Source organism: Balaenoptera ricei, chromosome 6, assembly GCF_028023285.1.
Source record: "Balaenoptera ricei isolate mBalRic1 chromosome 6, mBalRic1.hap2, whole genome shotgun sequence".
Classification (NCBI taxonomy): Eukaryota; Metazoa; Chordata; class Mammalia; order Artiodactyla; family Balaenopteridae; genus Balaenoptera; species Balaenoptera ricei.
This window is the reverse complement of record NC_082644.1, coordinates 90937743-90955832: the sequence shown is the minus strand read 5'-3', so window position 1 is coordinate 90955832 and position 18090 is coordinate 90937743. Positions and strand designations below refer to the sequence as shown.

At 35.9% G+C, this 18090-nt stretch overlaps 1 protein-coding gene across 11 annotated transcripts in view; it reads right to left on the bottom strand.

Moving 5' to 3' along the window:
* The window catches only part of STX17 (syntaxin 17), a 121769-nt gene that overhangs the window by 94294 nt on the left and 9385 nt on the right, over positions 1-18090 (bottom strand). For all 11 annotated transcript variants that reach the window (XR_009503730.1, XM_059925171.1, XM_059925173.1 and 8 more), the window contains exon 3: positions 5277-5342. Coding sequence is in view for 10 of the 11 variants with exons in the window: in XM_059925171.1 (XP_059781154.1) it covers positions 5277-5342 (66 nt within the window). In the remaining variant the exon portion in view is untranslated. The remainder of the gene's footprint in view (positions 1-5276; positions 5343-18090) is intronic.

Below are 18090 nucleotides of genomic sequence, written 5' to 3'. Positions count from 1 at the left end.
GGCCGAAGTGAGAGAGTGGCATTGATATATATACACTACCAAATGTAAAAGAGATAGCTAGTGGGAAGCAGCTGCATAGCACAGGGAGATCAGCTCGGTGCTCTGTGACCACCTAGGGGGGTGGGATAGGGAGGGTGGGAGGGAGACGCAAGAGGGAGGGGATTTGGGGATATATGTATACATATAGCTGATTCACTTTGCTATACAGCAGAAACTAACACAACATTGTAAAGCAACTATATTCCAATAAAGATGTATTTTTAAAAAAAAAGAAAAAGAAAAAAAGAAACACTAGGCACAGGACTGAAAAACGGAATTCATATGAAAGCCTGTACTGAAAAATGAAAGCACAGGAGCCTTCATCTAAGCTGCTTCTATAATTAGGAAATAAGTGCCTACTTACCCAAGGGGGAAAATGAGGATTCTTCTTTAGAAAACTAAACCAGAACAACCTCTAGATACTGACACTTGGAGATTGCTCCAAGGAAAATGACAGCCTACCAAAGCACCTTTAGGTGAAGTCCACCAGGGGACAAGCAATCAGCTTTTTAGTGTCTCAGAAAAGCAGGAAAAATTTTTATGTCCAAAGATAAAGTGCTACGAAAAATAAGAAGAAAAGAAAAAGCTCTTGGAAAATAAATATTGTAATAGTAGAAATAAAGAATTCAGTAGAAAGGATTGAAAATAAGGCTGAGGAAATCTCTTAGAAAATAGAACAGAAAATTAGACAAGCAATCCAAGAGTCTTCCATCCAACAGAATAGGGATCAGCAAACTTTTTCTCCAAAGGGCCAGACAGTAAATAGTTTAGGCTTTGCAGGCCATATGGTCTCTTGTTGCAACCAAACAACTCTGCTGTTGTACTATGAAAGCAGCCAAAGACAGTACATAAACAAATGGGGCAGACAGCAGGCAAGATGTGGCCTGTGAGCTATAGTTTGCTGACCCTTGCAATGAAAGAATTAAAAAAAAAAGAGAGAATAAGAAAAAACACAGAGGAATAAATCATCAAATAAATTATTTAAGAAAATTCCCAGAACTAAAACAATGAGTTTTTAGATTGAAAGGGTCCAACACAAAGCACACCATATTATCAAACTTCAGAACAGCAGGATAAACAGATCACAAAAGTTCCCAAAGAGAGAAAAAAATTGGTCTTATACAAAGATAAGGAAACTAGATGATATCTGCTTTTTTAAGAGCAACACTAAACTAGAAAGCCTAGAAAGCCTTCCATATTGAAAGAGAATTCTATACCTACTCAAAGTAGCAATCACATGTGAGGGGAGAATAAAGGTGTTTATCAGACACATAATAAATTAAAAATTTACCTCTAAGGTACACTTATTTGAGAGCTACTGAAAGATGTATTCCAACAAAATAATAGAGTAAGCCCAAAATAAGGAAGACATGATAGCCAGGAAAAACAGGAACCCAACACAAGAGGAGCTGAGGGAAGTCCTAGAACAACAGCTGTGCAACAAGCCTAGAAAGTGAGTCCAGATTGGAACTGGAGGAAGAAGGGCTTCAGGAGGGAGTCTTTAGTATAAAGAATGGAAGTGATGTATTTGAACATATGAAAAATATTGACAGCATGTGGCAGAGATGTGGAGCACTTAAAAAAAAAAATTAACTAAAAATACACAAAAACCCAGGCAATATAAAAAAGTGAGAAAAGTATTAACTCCAAAAGAAGCAAAAGGACAGCTAACATCATACTTAACAGTAAAAAGAGGAAACCATTTCCTCTAAGGTCAGGAACAAGACAAGGATGTCCACTCTTAGCACTTTTATTCAACATAGTATTGGAAGTCCTAGCCACAGCAACCAGACAAGAAAAAGAAATAAAAGGAATCCAAACTGAAAAGGAAAAAGTAAAACTGTCACTATTTGCAGGTGACATGATACTAAATATAGAAAATCCTAAACACGCCACCAGCAAACTACTAGAACTCAATGAATTTGGTAAAGTTGCAGGATGCAAAATTAATATACAGAAATCTGTTGCATTTCTAAATACTAACAACAAACTATCAGAAAGAGAAATTAAGGAAACAATTCCACTCACCACTGCCTCGAAAAGAATAAAACACCTAGGGATAAACCTACCTAAGGTGGTAAAAGATCTGTACTCGGAAAACTATAAGATACTAATGAAAGAAATTGAAGATGATACAAACAGATGGAAAGATATACCACGTACATGGATTGGAAGAGTTAATATTGTTAAAATGACCATACTACCCAAGGCAATCTACAGATTCAGTGCAATCCCTATCAAGATACCAAGGGCATTTTTTGCAGTACTAGGACAAATAATTTTAAAATTTGTATGGAAACACAAAAGACCCCATATAGCCAAAACAATCTTGAGAAAGAACAGAGCTGGAGGAATCATGCTCCCTGACTTCAGGCTATACTCCAAAGCTACAGTAATCAAAACAGTATGGTACTGGCACAAAAACAGACATTTAGATCAATGGAACAGAGAGCCCAGAAATAAACCCACACACTCATGGTCAATGAATCTACAACAATGGAGGCAAGAATATACAATGGAGAAAAACAGCCTCTTCAATAAATGGTGCTGGGAAAACTGGACAACTACATGTATAAGAATGACATCAGAACATTCTCTAACACCATATACAAAAATAAACTCAAAATGAATTAAAGACCTAAATGTAAGACCAGAAACCATAAAACTCCTAGAAAAAAACACAGGCAGAACACTCTGACATAAATCGTAGCAATATTTTTTTGGATCTGTCTCCTAAAGAAAAGGAAATAAAAGCAAAAATAAACAAATGGGACCTAATTAAACTTAAAAGCTTTTGCACAGCAAAAGAAACCACTGGCAAAACGAAAAGACAACCTACTGAATGGGAGAAAATATTTGCTAATGATAAGACCAATAAGGAGTTTATATCCAAAATATGATAAGCAGCTCATACAACTCAACATCAAAAAACCCCCAAACACCTCAATTAAAAAATGGGCGGAAGACCTAAATAGACATTTTTCCAAAGAAGACATACAGATGGCCAACAGGCACATGAAAAAATGCTAAACACTGTTAATCATCAGAGAAATGCAAACTAAAACTACAATGAGATATCATCTCACACCTGCCAGATGCCTATCATCAAAAAGACCACAAATAAATGCTGGTAAGGATGTGGGGAAAAGGGAACCCTCGTACACTGTTAGTGGGAATGTAAACTAGCATGGTCATTGTGGAAAACTGTACAGCCGTTTCTCAAAAATCTAAAAATAAAACTATCATATTACCCAGCAATTCCACTCCTGGGTATATGTCCAAAAAAACCCAAAAACACTAAGTCAGAAAGATACATGCACCTCAATGTTCATATCAGCATTATTTACAATAGCCAAGATATGGAAGCAACCTAAGTGTCCATCAACTGATGAATGGATAAAGAAGATGTGGTATACACAGACACACACACACACACACACACACACACACACACACACACAAACACACACTGGAATACTACTCAGCCATAAAAAAGAATGAAATTTTGCCATTTGCAACAACATGGATAGACTTAGAGGGTATAAGTGAAGTAAGTCAAAAGACAGAGAAAGACAAATACTGTATGATATCACTTATATGTAGAATCTAAAAAATAAAACAAACTAGTGAATATAATAAAAAGGAAACAGACTCACAGATATAGAGAACAAACTGATGGTTACCAGTGGGGAGAGGGAAAGGTGGTAGAGCAAGATAGGGGTAGGGGACTAAGAGGTACAAACTGTTATGTATAAAATAAATAAGCTACAAGGATAAACATACAACACGAAATATAGCCAATATTTTATAATAACTATAAATGGAGTATAACCTTTAAAAATTGTGAATCACTATGTTGTACACCTATAACTCATATAATATTGTACATCAACTATATCTCAATTAAAAACAAAAAACACTAAAGACATTTAAAAAGTCATTAGAGTGAAAGTGACATTTTAAAGGAAAAAAAGCAAAAGGCTGTAGTGTATGTCACTATTTGGCTTAGCAAGAAACAATACCTTTATAATCAAAATAATGAGATATTGATCACTAATTTAACCAGAAATTATAATATATGTAATTATAGGGGGGAAAGGAATTAGGAGAGTAGGGTGGAAAGCTAGATCTGCATCTCCTATAGCAAGAAGAGACTATGCCTAAACCTGATTAAGAAATACCAGTCTACACATGGTATTTAGGAATAAAGAGCTAAATACCAGGGAAAATGGCCAAAAGGATTAAAAGTAGTTTCCTAAAAGTAGGACTTGGAGATGGAGAAGGGTAGGGTTCTATAAGGCTTTTAATTTTACTTGGCTGTTAACTATGTAAATATATGACTTTCAAAAATTAATTTAAAATAATTAAAATTTATTACAAAGCCAATAACTAGCAAAAAATGTCTGCAACACTATATTATTGCAACAATCTTATACACAGAAGACCAATATCTTAAAATTATAAGGAACTCTGACAAAAGACAACAACATAATATAATATATGCAAGAGACATGAACAGGCAATTCACACAAAAAACATTACTATCCAAGGTGCATATAAAAAACTTTCACCCTTCAAAGCAATAAAAGAAAAAATTCAGATTAAAACGACAAAGCAGTGTTATTTTAACCTACTAATCAGCAAAAATTTGAGGAATGAGTAATACTAGTGTTTTAAAATGCATTCATTGTGAAAGTGTAAGTTGATATATCATTTCTGGAGAAAATTTTGGTGATATGAATCAAAATCTTAAAAATATGTATGACATCTAATTCAATAATTCCTGCTAAAAATGCATCCTTAAGGAAATAGTTACAAATACATATAAAAGGATTCGGCTACAAGGGTATTTATTTTAGCAAAATCTCCTTAAGACTCTCTTTTTTGGGCTTCCCTGGTGGCGCAGTGGTTGAGAATCTGCCTGCCAATGCAGGGGACATGGGTTCGAGCCCTGGTCTGGGAAGATCCCACATGCCGCGGAGCAACTAGGCCCGTGAGCCACAACTGCTGAGCCTGCGCGTCTGGAGCCTGTGCTCCACAACAAGAGAGGCTGCACTAGTGAGATGCCCGCGCACCGTGATGAAGAGTGGCCCCTGCTTGCCACAACTAGAGAAAGCCCTCGCACAGAAACGAAGACCCAACACAGCCAAAAATAATAAATAAATAAATTTATAAAAAAAGAAAAAGAAGACTGTCTTTTTCATACTGATTTACCTGAAACAATAAAATAGCCTTACCTGAACTGTACGTCCTGCATTGATATGCTCTTCATGCAACTTGTCCCAGATTCTGCACCTCTGATACTATACGAAAGAAAGGGGAAAGGTACTGAATTTTTTTTTTATCACTAAGTGATTATTCCCAATTTACCTCAAAAATCCCCACTCACCCACCCAAACTTAAACATACCAGCTAAAAAAGTTACTGACTTAGTAGTGGAAATTAACTGTCCAAAGACCATACAAGTAAGTAGGAAGTTTTCAAAAACATTACACACAAAATTCTGGTAAATGGTAAAAACAAACAAAAATCACTAAATACTCTTTATTTTACTGAAAAAGATTATGTATTTTGTCTATAACGCACACTCTTTGGAGGTGAAAAAAATGAGAATGTAAAAAGTGTGAAAAATGAAAAGACTAACAGCATTCATCAGATATTCTTACTATATATGAAGACTCTGAAATGTCTGTTAATGATAGAGTCAAGTACTGAAAACTAAAATGTGATTTGAGAAAAAGTAACATGGATACTGCAGACTAGAAAGTATATAAAAATGAGAATGAACATTTAATATATATGTCTTAATTTTTACCAAGGTAATGTTTAGTTTTCAGAGTTCACCCAAAAAACTTAATGAGCATGATAATGGAAAATTTTTCATTTGACAGGAAAATGTGATAACATTATGACGGAATACTTGTATAAAATATAAACAACACCAAATGTCACATATTATTTTTGGTTGAAATAAAAAACCCAAATAATTAAGATGTTAGCAGATGTGAATAATGACATTAAACACATTTTTAGTATAACCCACACACACACACACTACTTTGAAAGCACAGAAACATGAAATGCCCCATATACACATGGAAGGAAAAACAGATTTTAAAAGTAGAGCACTAAAATTTTTTCTAGGGTATTTTTATATTCCTTATTCTGCATATTCTTTAAATTTAGTAGTGAATAATGCAGCAAAAAACTCTTTTGATACTCCTGAATTTTTGTTTTTTATATCATCTAAGAACTAAACAATAGCCATTCAGCTTAAAAATAACTAGACTATGGAGAACAGTATGGAGGTTCCTTAAAAAACTAAAAATAGAACTACCATATGACCGAGCAATCCCACTACTGGGCATATACCCTGAGAAAACCATAATTCAAAAAGACACATGCACCCCAATGTTCACTGCAGCACTATTTACAATAGCCAGGACATGGAAGCAACCTAAATGTCCATCAACAGATGAATGGATAAAGAACACGTGGTACATATATACAATGGAATATTACTCAGCCATAAAAAGGAATGAAATTGGGTCATTTGTAGAGATGTAGATGGACCTAGAGACTACATCTACAGAGTGAAGTAAGTCAGAAAAAGAAAAACAAATATTGTATATTAATGCATATATGTGGAATCTAGAAAAATGGTATAGATGATCTTATTTGCAAAGCAGAAATAGAGACACAGATGTACAGAACAAACATGGACACCAAGGGGGAAGGAGGGTGGTGGGATGAATTGGGAGATTGGGACTGACATATATACGCTACTGAAACTATGTATAAAACAGATAACTGGGCTTCCCTGGTGGCGCAGTGGTTGAGAGTCTGCCTGCCAATGCAGGGGACATGGGTTCGAGCCCTGGTCTGGGAGGATCCCACATGCCGCGGAGCGACTGGGCCCGTGGGCCACAATTGCTGAGCCTGCGCGTCTGGAGCCTGTGCTCCGCAACGGGGGGGGCCGCGACAGTGAGAGGCTCGAGCACTGCGATGAAGAGTGGCCCCCACTTGCCGCAACTAGAGAAGGCCCTCGCACAGAAACGAAGACCCAACACAGCCATAAATAAATAAATAAATAAAAATTTAAAAAAAAAAAAAACAGATAACTAATGAAAATCTACTGTATAGCACAAGGAACTCTACTCAGTGCTCTGTGTGGTGACCTAAATGGGAAGGAAATCAAAAAAGAGCAGATATATGTGTACGTATAGCTGATTCACTTTGCTGTACAGTAGAAACTGACAAAACATTGTAAAGCAACTATACTCCAATAAAAATTAAAGAAATAGACTATATTGAGAATATATTTACCAAACATAAACTTAAAACCACTACGCAATCAACTAAATTTAAAACCACTATCAAACTACTTTTGCTTCTAAGAAAAATTTAATTGATGCCATCAGACCCAGTATAAATGCTCCTTTAGTGTTATGATATTAACAAAAAGAAAAGAATGTAAGCCAAAGATACATGTCTGAAAATAAGCCACTTTAAAATTACTTAATACTAATCTGTCATGATATTTTAAGAAAAATTAATGTTAAGGAAACAATTGAAAATCCAGAGAGGTCAGGGTTGCAAGAATCGTGGAGCAGAGTATCAGAGAGGAAAAAGCTGCATGTGAGGAGATAACTGAAATGAGAGGACTATACTGAAACAGAGCTCCAGAGATCCACAGGGTTTTCCTTTTGAGTCTTCAGCTGAGTACAGATCAGCACACGCAAATAAGCAAACAACCTGAAGTCAGAAAAAGAACCACTGGAAAAGACCAGGTAGACTAATCCTCCAAAATCACACAAGGCCAGAAACAGTTCATGTGACCACAAGTCAGACTGGAAAAATCTCTCAACACACTAGACATCAGGTGGAGTACTCCAAAGCACTGTCCTACATGGGGAAAAATTAGGCCTGGAATAAAGGCTATTCTGATCCTATGCAAGCTTAAAAGAGCCTGAAAAGGATCAAACTGTTCCCAAATAAATGTGTCTCAGAATAAATAAAGCTCAAAAGTACTCAAAAGTAATTTAAAAATATTCAGTATCCAACAAGTTCAGAATGTCTGGCATCCAATAAACAATTAACATGCATGCAAAAAAGCAGGAAAATATGATCTGCAATGAGAAAAACCAATCAATAGAAACAGATTCAGATATGATAGAGATAATGGAATAGACAAGGATATTAAAAATTATTATGATATAGTCTATGTTGTTAAGAAAGAAGAAAACATGAGCATATTGAGATATGGAAGATATTTTTAAAAATTCAATTCCTAAAATTAAAAAAGGTATCTGAAATGAAAAATGCAATGGATGGGTTTAATTGAAGCTAAGACAATGCAAAGAAAAGACTAGTAAATTTAAAGATATAAAGTAGAATCAATCCAAAATGAAACACAGAGAGAAAAAAAGATGGACAATAAATGAATAGAGTATCAATGAGTTGCAGGCCAACTGAAAGCAACATTTTATGTATGCAATTGGGCTCCTTGAAGGAGAGAAAAAGATTTTGAAAAACTAATGAGACAGTGACTGAGATGGTGGAGGAGGAAGACCCTGAGCTCACCTCCTCCCATAGGTGCACCGAAATTACAACTAATTTCAGAGCAATTATGGATGAGAATGACTTAAAGACTAGCAGAAGAGATTTGCCACAACTAAAGATATAAAGAAGGAACCATACAGTTTATGGTCAAAAGGTGCAAACTTCCAGTCATAAGATAAATAAGTACTAGGGATGTAATGTATGCCATGATTAATATATATAATTAACACTGCTGTATGTTATATATGAAAGTTGTTAAGAAAGTAAATCCTAATTTAAATCTCATGACAAGAGAAAAAAATGTTTTTCTTTTATTTTGTATCTATATGAGATGATGGACCTTCACTATTTTATTGTGATAATCATTTCATGATGTATGTAAGTCAAATCATTATATCGTACACCTTAAACTTACACAGTGCTGTATGTCAGTTATATCCCAGTAAGGAAGAAAAAAAAGAAAAATGAGTGGCCAAAGCTTTTCCAAATCTGGTAAAAATTATAAACCCACAGATCCAAGAAACTCAAGGAATACCATAAGTAAGAAAAATGAACAAAACTAAACTAATGCACATCATAATAAAACTACTTACAATAAGTGATAGAAAAATCTTAAAAACAGAAAGAGGAAAAAAAGATATGTGAAGTACAGAGCAACACAGATAAGAATGACAGAAGACTTCTTGTGAGAAACAATGCAAGCCAGAAAACACCAGAGCAACATCTTGAAAGTACTGAAACAATCTAAAACTCAACCTAGAATTATATACACAGGGAAAATATTTTTTAAAAGTGAAGGCAAAATAAACATTTCTTTTTCAAACACAAAAAAGCAAGCAGAATTCATTACCAGCAAACCTGTACTACAAGAAATGTTAAAGGAAGTCCTTCAGGTTGATGGGACTACAAAAAAGTGACAGCACTGAAAAATGGTAAATATATAGATAAATATAAAATATACTTTTTATTATTTTAAAAATCTCTTTGAAAGATGACACTGCTTAAAACAAAAATAACAATATTACATAGAAGTAAAATATATTACAATAATACTACAAAGACCCTGAGAGAGGAAATCGAAGTGTACTGTTATAAGGTCATTCGTTCATTCATTCATTTATTTATTTATTTATGACTGCATTAGGTCTTTGTTGCTGCATGCGGGCTTTCTCTAGTTGAGGTGAGCGGGGGCTACTCTTCTTTGCAGTGCGCAGGCTTCTCACTGCGATGGCTTCTCTTGTTGCGGAGCATGGGCTCCAGGCGTGTGGGCTTCAGTAGCTGTGGCACGTGAGCTCAGTAGTTGTGGCTCACAGGCTCTAGAGCATAGGCTCAGTAGTTGTGGCGCATGGGTTTAGCTGCTCCGCAGCATGTGGGATCTTCCCAGACCAGGGCTCGAACCTGTGTCCCCTGCATTGGAAAGCAGATTCTTAACCACTGCGCCACCAGGGAAGTCCAAGGTTCTTATAATATACGTGAAGTGATATATATATATATGTGTATGTATATATATGTATATATATGTATATATGAAAACACATTACTTGAAGGTAGACTGTCCTAAGTTAAAGATGAATACTCTCAACTGTAAAGCAACCATTAAAAATAAAAATAAAAAAAAAGAGGTATAATTAATAAGCCAACAAAAGAAAAAATGGAATCTTAAAAAATATGCAATTAATCCAAAAGGGAGTAAAAGATGAAAAAAGGGGACAAAGAATAGATGGGACAAACAGACAAAAAGAGCAAGATGGTAGATTTAAAGACAACCATTTGATAAACATCTGTTCATTATAAAAATTCTCAGCAAACTTAAAAAAGTTAACATTAGAGGTATCTACAAAAACCCTACAGTCAACATCATGCTTAGTGGTGAAAGACCATTCCCTAATATTGGGAACAAGGTAAGGATGTCTGATCTTGCCATTCCTATTCAATATTGCACTGGAGGCCCTAGTCAGCACAATAAGGTAAGAAAGGAAGTGAGGGGAGAAAGGGAAGAAGGGAAGGAGGGAAGGAAGGGAGGGAGAAGGGGAAGGGAAAGAGAGGAAACAGAAGAAAGAGAGGAAAGAAAGAAAGCAAGAAGGAGAGGAAGGAAGGAAGGAAGTGGGCAGACAGGCAAAGACTGGAAAGGAAGAAATAAAACAGTTTGTCTTCACATGATTGTCTACAAAGAAAATATCAAAGACTAGATTCAAAGAGACTGAAGAGCAATGACGGGGAGATTATCTGTCAAGAGACTGGGTAAAACAGCTTGTCTTTGCCAAGGGCTTCTCTTTAGGGCTTCTCTCTAAAGGGTTTTTAAAGGTAATGGCAGCTTTGCAAGGAAATATTTTCTAGATGATGTTGGATTTATACTTTTCCTTTATCTTCACAGAGTGGGCAGAAGGATTTGTCTCAGCACTACTTGCTCTTGAGTGGCTTCCAGGCCATTAAACTCTGCCCCAACATTTCAAGGTAGGTGGAACTCAGAATGACATCCCCAAAGTACATTGGATTCTGCTCTTTCCTCCACTGGATACTGCAACTTCTGATAAATACCTTTAATTGCTATGAATAAACAGGATGAAGAAAGAGGAAAAACAACTACAGAAAAAATTCATAGATACTGTTTTTCAGTCATTTCAGAAAGATGTATTGTCTCACTACATGCATTCATGTTGTTCTTCATTGATATGTTATGGCCCCATGGTCTACCAGTGGCGCCATGGTTCTCCTCTGGCACAGGCATAAGCAGAGAATCCAATATTCACAGAAACAGCCTTTCCCCTAGACTTTCCCATGAAACGAAAGCACATTCTTAACCTGGTGAGACAAAAGCCGTGTTCACCATTCTCATCCTGGTGAATACGTTGTCTCCTTTTACCCACTCTTCTATTTTATCTTTTTGGAGAACCCTGATTATAAACCCACACCATAGTGCAATGAACGCCTCTGCACAGGTGTTTTCAGGCTTCCAACATTCATCCCTTTGTGCTCTTTGGCAGTGACACCCAGGTCTCAGTTTTGCTTTGCCTGCTGGGCAAAGAGAACAAATATTTTAAGAGTGGTTCCTGGACTAAAAGTTCTCTCTAGAACACCCCACCATTTATTTAATCAACTTTATATATTTGTAGCCTCACATTTTATGCCATTTCATCTTCCAGAATATTTTGATTCAAAATTGAATAACAATAATAATTCTGCTTCATATTGCTTAGAGTATAAAATCATGAAAGCTACTCATAATTATTAAAAATAATTTTCTAAAATTATATAATGTTATTCACTAGAGGTTCAGGGAATCTGATGATGATATAACATAGAGAATGTTCAGAATTTAGGAGTTTAAGGTATAAAAGCACTTTAATTTAAACGTTATGCTGACACCTAAAAGATTTATTTGAATTTACAAAGCATAGTAGGGAAAAAAGAGGTTTCAATTGGAGAGAAAAAGACCTGGGAATACTCTTGAGGTGTAAAGTCACATGTGGAATCCAAAGGACTGAAGTAAGATCAATGTCACATGTGGAATCCAAAGGACTGAAGTAAGATCAATGTGTTTGTGGTATAATGTATGATGGGAAGAGTGATGAGAAAAGAAGCAAGAAAAGTAGAGGAATGCTCCTTCTGCCAGGTATCAGAGGGTACCTCAGTGATCAGAATGATCAGGACTTTTCGTAGGGAAGATGATGGTTTTGTGGGGGATTAATCAGGTGGGATAACAATCAGTATTGTAGATGATAAAAAGTGTAAGTATTCAATTCAAATAAATTTACTTTATTAAACTCAACAAAAGAGAAAATATCAAAGACTCTAAAAGTAAAGCTACATAATATTAATAGATGGCCCAATGATTATAAGCCATAAACTTAGGATTACTCATGTAATGAAGATGAATAATAATATCTACCTTATAGTGTAGCTAATGTAAGGCACCTTACTGTGCCTACCATGTATAAAAAATATAAAACCCAAAACAAACACAAAGGGTCTCAGGAATGCTGTGAATCTCCTAATGATTACAAACAATTAACGGACAGCACCAATGTTGACTGCCCGGGAATGATAACTTACTTATAAGTAACTCATTTCCAAGTATCAACCTTGCATTCAAGGGTTCTTGACATAATATCTCAATCCTCAGAATAACTCTATGAGAAAGATTTTAATGTTACCTTTACAACTCTCTAAAAATCAATCATGGGGTGGTGAACCTTAAGGTCTACTGCAGAGTGCTGTGTGAGGATGGTGCATTTATATCTGACCCAGGATGGAATCAACCAGGGCATGTTCCATAGAACATTACTAAGTTGGGATCTGAACAAAAAAACAAAGTTTGAAAGGTGAACAAATGGAGTGGATGTTGCTAACAGATGTAGGAAAGCCAAAGTATTCAATTCTATTTTTTTTTTTACATCTTCCTTCTTCATTGAGGAAAATCATCATAAAATAGAACTGTCCGCAATAAACATGACTAAGAGGAAAATGAAAACCAAGAAAGAGTAAGAACAAACTTAAAACACACTATGTTTCAAGCACAACATTAGAAGATTAATATATTTAGCAGCACAGTGATCTCAAGAAAGTAATTTAACCACTCCAAGTCTGCTTCCCCACCTAAAAAGGAAGACAATAATAAGGGTAACCCATAGGGATGTTGTGAGGATTAAATGATATATATAAAAACCTTACACAGCACTCAACAGATAAACACAACAGCTACTATCGTTACTATTATTATTATTTGCTCACTTGTCAAGTAAGTTGTAGAAGAGATTAGTGTCTTGGATGAAGACTGAATAGATGACCTTATGTCTTATAATAATAAAATTCTAAGAAAAATAAGGAATAAAATAGGTCAGACTTTCTATGCTTGCTACACAATGTTAAACCTAAATTAGGTTACACTATTAAAGGCTATTATTCCAAACACTTGGAGAGGAGAAAAAACTTTAAATGATTTAATATGTTTGGGGGGGGAAATTACATGAAATAACCCCTTAAAATTTAGTTAAGTTGGGACCACTGACAAACATTTCTAAAATGCAGTTTTTACAAAATGTCATTTTTTGTATTGTATATTTGCACAGCAACACTACAGAGATAGGTTAAAGCAGTGCTACGACTTGAAGCAATTAGGATGCTTTTGGTTGCAAATAACCAAAAACTCAAAGTTAAAAAAATGGCTTTAATAATAAAGATATTTATTATCTCACATAAGCAGCACCCTAGAAGTGGGATGATAAATTCAAGGGTAGTTTAGTTCAGAAGCTTACAAGGTTGTCAAGCACCCAAGTTCTATCTGCTTTACTACCTTCAACAGAGAGTTTCATTTTCAGACTTGTCCCCTCTTGGCTATAGTTCCAGACACAACAGGCAGACATTAAGACCAGTAGGACTGTTTCCTCCCATGTATATCTTTGTAACTGTAGGAAAGTCTTTTCCAGAAGTTCCATATCCCAAACAGGCTTTCCCTCAAGTCTCATTAGCCAGAACTACAGGATATGTCTCTTGTTCGTTGCTAACCAAACACTGACAACAATGGAAATACCACCATTAGACCCATTATCATTCACCACCTGTGCTGAGGCTTTCCTATCCTGTAACACAGGAGAAAGCAAACTGAATCAGGAGTCTATCAGAAAAAAAGAATGAGGGGGAAAATGTGATTGTAAGATTGAAATAAACATTCTCAGACTAAAAAGAGAAATGGGAAAGGTTTTTGTTGTAACCACAAGTTAAGAAAACAAATAAATGAAACCAAATCAATAAATAACAAATCAATAAGACTGCTTATATCTGATTTTGTACCACATAGTTCAGGCTTCATACTGCCTGAACAGTCCTGAACACTCATTTTCACACCTAATTATATGTTGCCCCATCATATCCTATCTTATTTCCTTAACTGGACTGTAAACTTCTTGCAGATTAGAAAACTAATTTTTTACATAATTTTCAATGCTAACAATATAAGAAACAGCAAACACCAACACTTATGAAAAGCTAACATATATTTATATCCTGTAATAACTTCCCTTCTCATTAAACCTGGCAGACTGAACACAAACATTCATCTCTGTTCTTTTCCAAAATTCAACTAAAATGACAGTAAAGAACTTTAAAAGGTATAAATTCACAAGAATAATGAGAATACAACAGAAGATATCAATGGACAAGAAATTTTAACAAAATTTTGGAAGCTGGAAAGACTATGGACATGTTGCAGCTGAACTTAGCAGAGCAGAGAAAGCTGAAACCTAGGGCTGCAGAAGGGGTGGATGGTGGGGGAGAAAAGCAGTGAGAAGCAAACCAATGCACAGCACTACTCCAGAAAGACTCAGTAACCAGAGGTACCAGCTACCAGGTAACCAGGAGGATGTGTATGGTGGGGTTAAAAACAGAAGGATTAGTTGAAAGTTTATGTAAGGAATAGGTAGTCTATCAGATGTCCTCTCCATAGGCCCAAGCAACTGGACTGCCTCTATCATCACAGAAGACAACACTCCAGGAGAGTATCTGGTGGTTGCCCATCAAAATAGATCCTCCTCTGTTCACCTCTCCAGGTAATAAGGTCCCTACTACTGCCCTGCTACCCATTCTCCCTCTCTCTCTCTCTCTGCTACCCACTCTCTCTCTCTCTCTCTCTCTCTCTCTCTCTCTCTCTCTCACACACACACACACACACACACACACCCCTTCCAATTAGCACTCTTAAATATCGACAGCTAGCCAAGGAAAGCCTAAAATACTGTAGACTGACACAAAGAAAGGAAGGAAGGAGGAGAGGAAGAAAGGGAGGGAGGAGGGAGGAAGAAAAGGAGAGAGGGAAAGAGAGAGAAGAATACATTTAAGAAAAGGAAAAAAGAGAAGAGAAGGAAGGAGGAAAGAAGGGGAAGGAAGGAAGAGAGGGAGGGAGGGAGGAAGGAAGGAAGGAAGGGGGAAAGAAGGAAGAGGGAAGAAGGAAGGGGGGGAGGAAGGAAGGAAGGAAACACAGAAAAGGAAACAGAAGAAAACTTTAAAAAATATAATAATAATACCACCATAGAGAGACTGTATGATACTGCATCCATAAAACAAGAACAGGAGGATTCTCTTTAAAAGAAAAAAAAGAGAGAATTGAGAGAAAAAAGAACATATTCAGAAAAAATAGGATTCTGGTTCTTTCATCTTAGTTGGAATGTGGATGCAATAGCTAGAGCTGGAGCTGCTGTTTTACATGTAAGACAGAAACAAGTTGAGGATTGGAAAGCAAGATAAAAACAGCCTGAGTCTTTAATGACTGTTGAGCTGCCACTGGAGCCCTAGACCACCTCCAAAACTATGAGAGATTAAAAATGAAAGCAAAACCAAAAAACCTCTATCTCATCTAATAAGCTATTTTTAGGTTTTCTGCCACTTGCATTTTAACCATATACTAACTAATACAGTACATGTTACACAGTAAGTTTTCCCCCAAAGCCCTATAAAATGAAACAAAGAAAATTATGTTCCAAGCTTATGATATTGTTCCTATTAACTATGCTTAAGTCTATTTTACATTAGCCAAGAAAGCTGAATGCTAACACTTCAAATTTCAGGATTACATTCTAATCAAGTCTATCATGTGTAATAAAACGTAATGCTGAAGGACCTATGGAATATAGTCCCAGGTGTCCACAGCACACTACTCTCATTGTTTTCAGATGTTGCAGAATCACTCCACTAAGGCTTACTTTCAATTTCCCTTCAGTCTTGACTTTCTTCTTTTAAATTCATATTGGATGACTGATGGCTAACATAATAAATATTTTATCTTTCTACACCCTTCCCCCAGGAAAAACATGCCTTTTTGAAAATGAGGCACTGTTAGACACCTGGAGTCTAAACTTAGTTCTTAACTCTTTTGTCCACAGTGAACACTGTGGCTTTTAAATGTTTTTATTGCCATAAACTATCTATTAAAATATGCTATTCAATCTTACATAGATAAAAAAATTACTTTCATAACTAAACTAGAAAACCAAGAGATAGAATGATGAAGATTATGGAATAAAACATAGCTCAGTATGAGTTTAACTGCTTAGCTTCAGACAGCATCACCTGTATTGTAAATTATAATTATTCTGATATTGTCTAAAATTTTAATAAGTAAAAATTTCAGAAAATGCTGAAGGAAAAATGTTCCGGCAGAAAAAGATCTATATAACTCTGGAATAATCTTCTTCTGAATTCTGACGCAGCTAATTAAATCAGTAATAGACCTGTTTCTATCCCCACAACTTTCTCCCAGGGTTCTGGCCTTTCCATTGATGACTGGGTGGTACATGTGGCTAGGATCTGAGGGTAATGAAAGCAAGCACATTCGTATAGAATAAATACAAGGAAAGGGAAATTTGCCAAAGGGAAAATGCCAAAGGTAAAATAGGACAATAAAAGAAACAGTCTTAATAGACCACAGTCCACCTATCTATTCCTTTCAGAATCAATTCTCTTGCCAAATTCTTACCATCTTTGTAACTGAGCACTTCAACATAAGCTCAGGACTTTGACACACACATTATCAAACACAGGTATGATCAATCTGAAGTAAACAACTCCATTTCTATACTGTTACAGTGCTAAAAGAACAAGCCCTCCTTATTAATCAAAGCATGGAACACTTTGTTTCTGCTCATGACAAGAATAATCAGTTTAGCAGACAACTCCTCCATCCTTAAAAGTCATAGCACTTATTGCTTATGGATAAAGAAGAAAGAAGTTAAGAGATGACTAAATATTAATCTTGAATTCTATTCATATTTGCATTGAAATTTTCATCTTATTTTTCTTGGCACTTATTTTCTATACTGTTACAAAAGACTTAAGTACTAGGAAGACAGCTGGTATCTATGAGAGAAAAAGTTGACACTCTTCTTACTTGTATAAGGTATGCAGTTGAGGGTGTTAAATATTATTTATACTCAAAGGCTTAATGACCACTTCCACCCTCCCCCCGCCCCCCAAGAAAAATTAATGGAGGGCCACACAGCTTAAAATTTATACTGGGGGAGGTTCTTCTGAAGGATCAAATACCACTGACCTATCCCACAGCAAATAAGACAAGGTAACCTGCCGAATCAATGCTCAGTACTCAGTAAACTTGACGTTCCCATAAATGCCACAACCACTCCATCAGACCCTAGCCAGACCAGGTTCTATGAAACCACCACAGTCCCTGAAACTGGTTCTTCCTTCTGTCTATCTCTTAAACTGACCTCTAGCTAATATTTCTCAACTTTGGACTTTCCTCAAAGGGAAGCAGTGAAGTTGGGAAACTCCCTCATATCAAACAGTGATTTTACCTCTTTAATCTACTTGCACCTGAAAGGACAGGAACACACACTCACAGTTCAGAAAACTTGCCATGGGGTGAATGAAATTAAGGGAAGCCCTTTAGCCGAAGTCTACCACCTTCACATTATAGTCAACTATCAAACAGTTTGTATTTTAATTATTAACTGCTCAATTCATCACTGTGTATAACTAAAA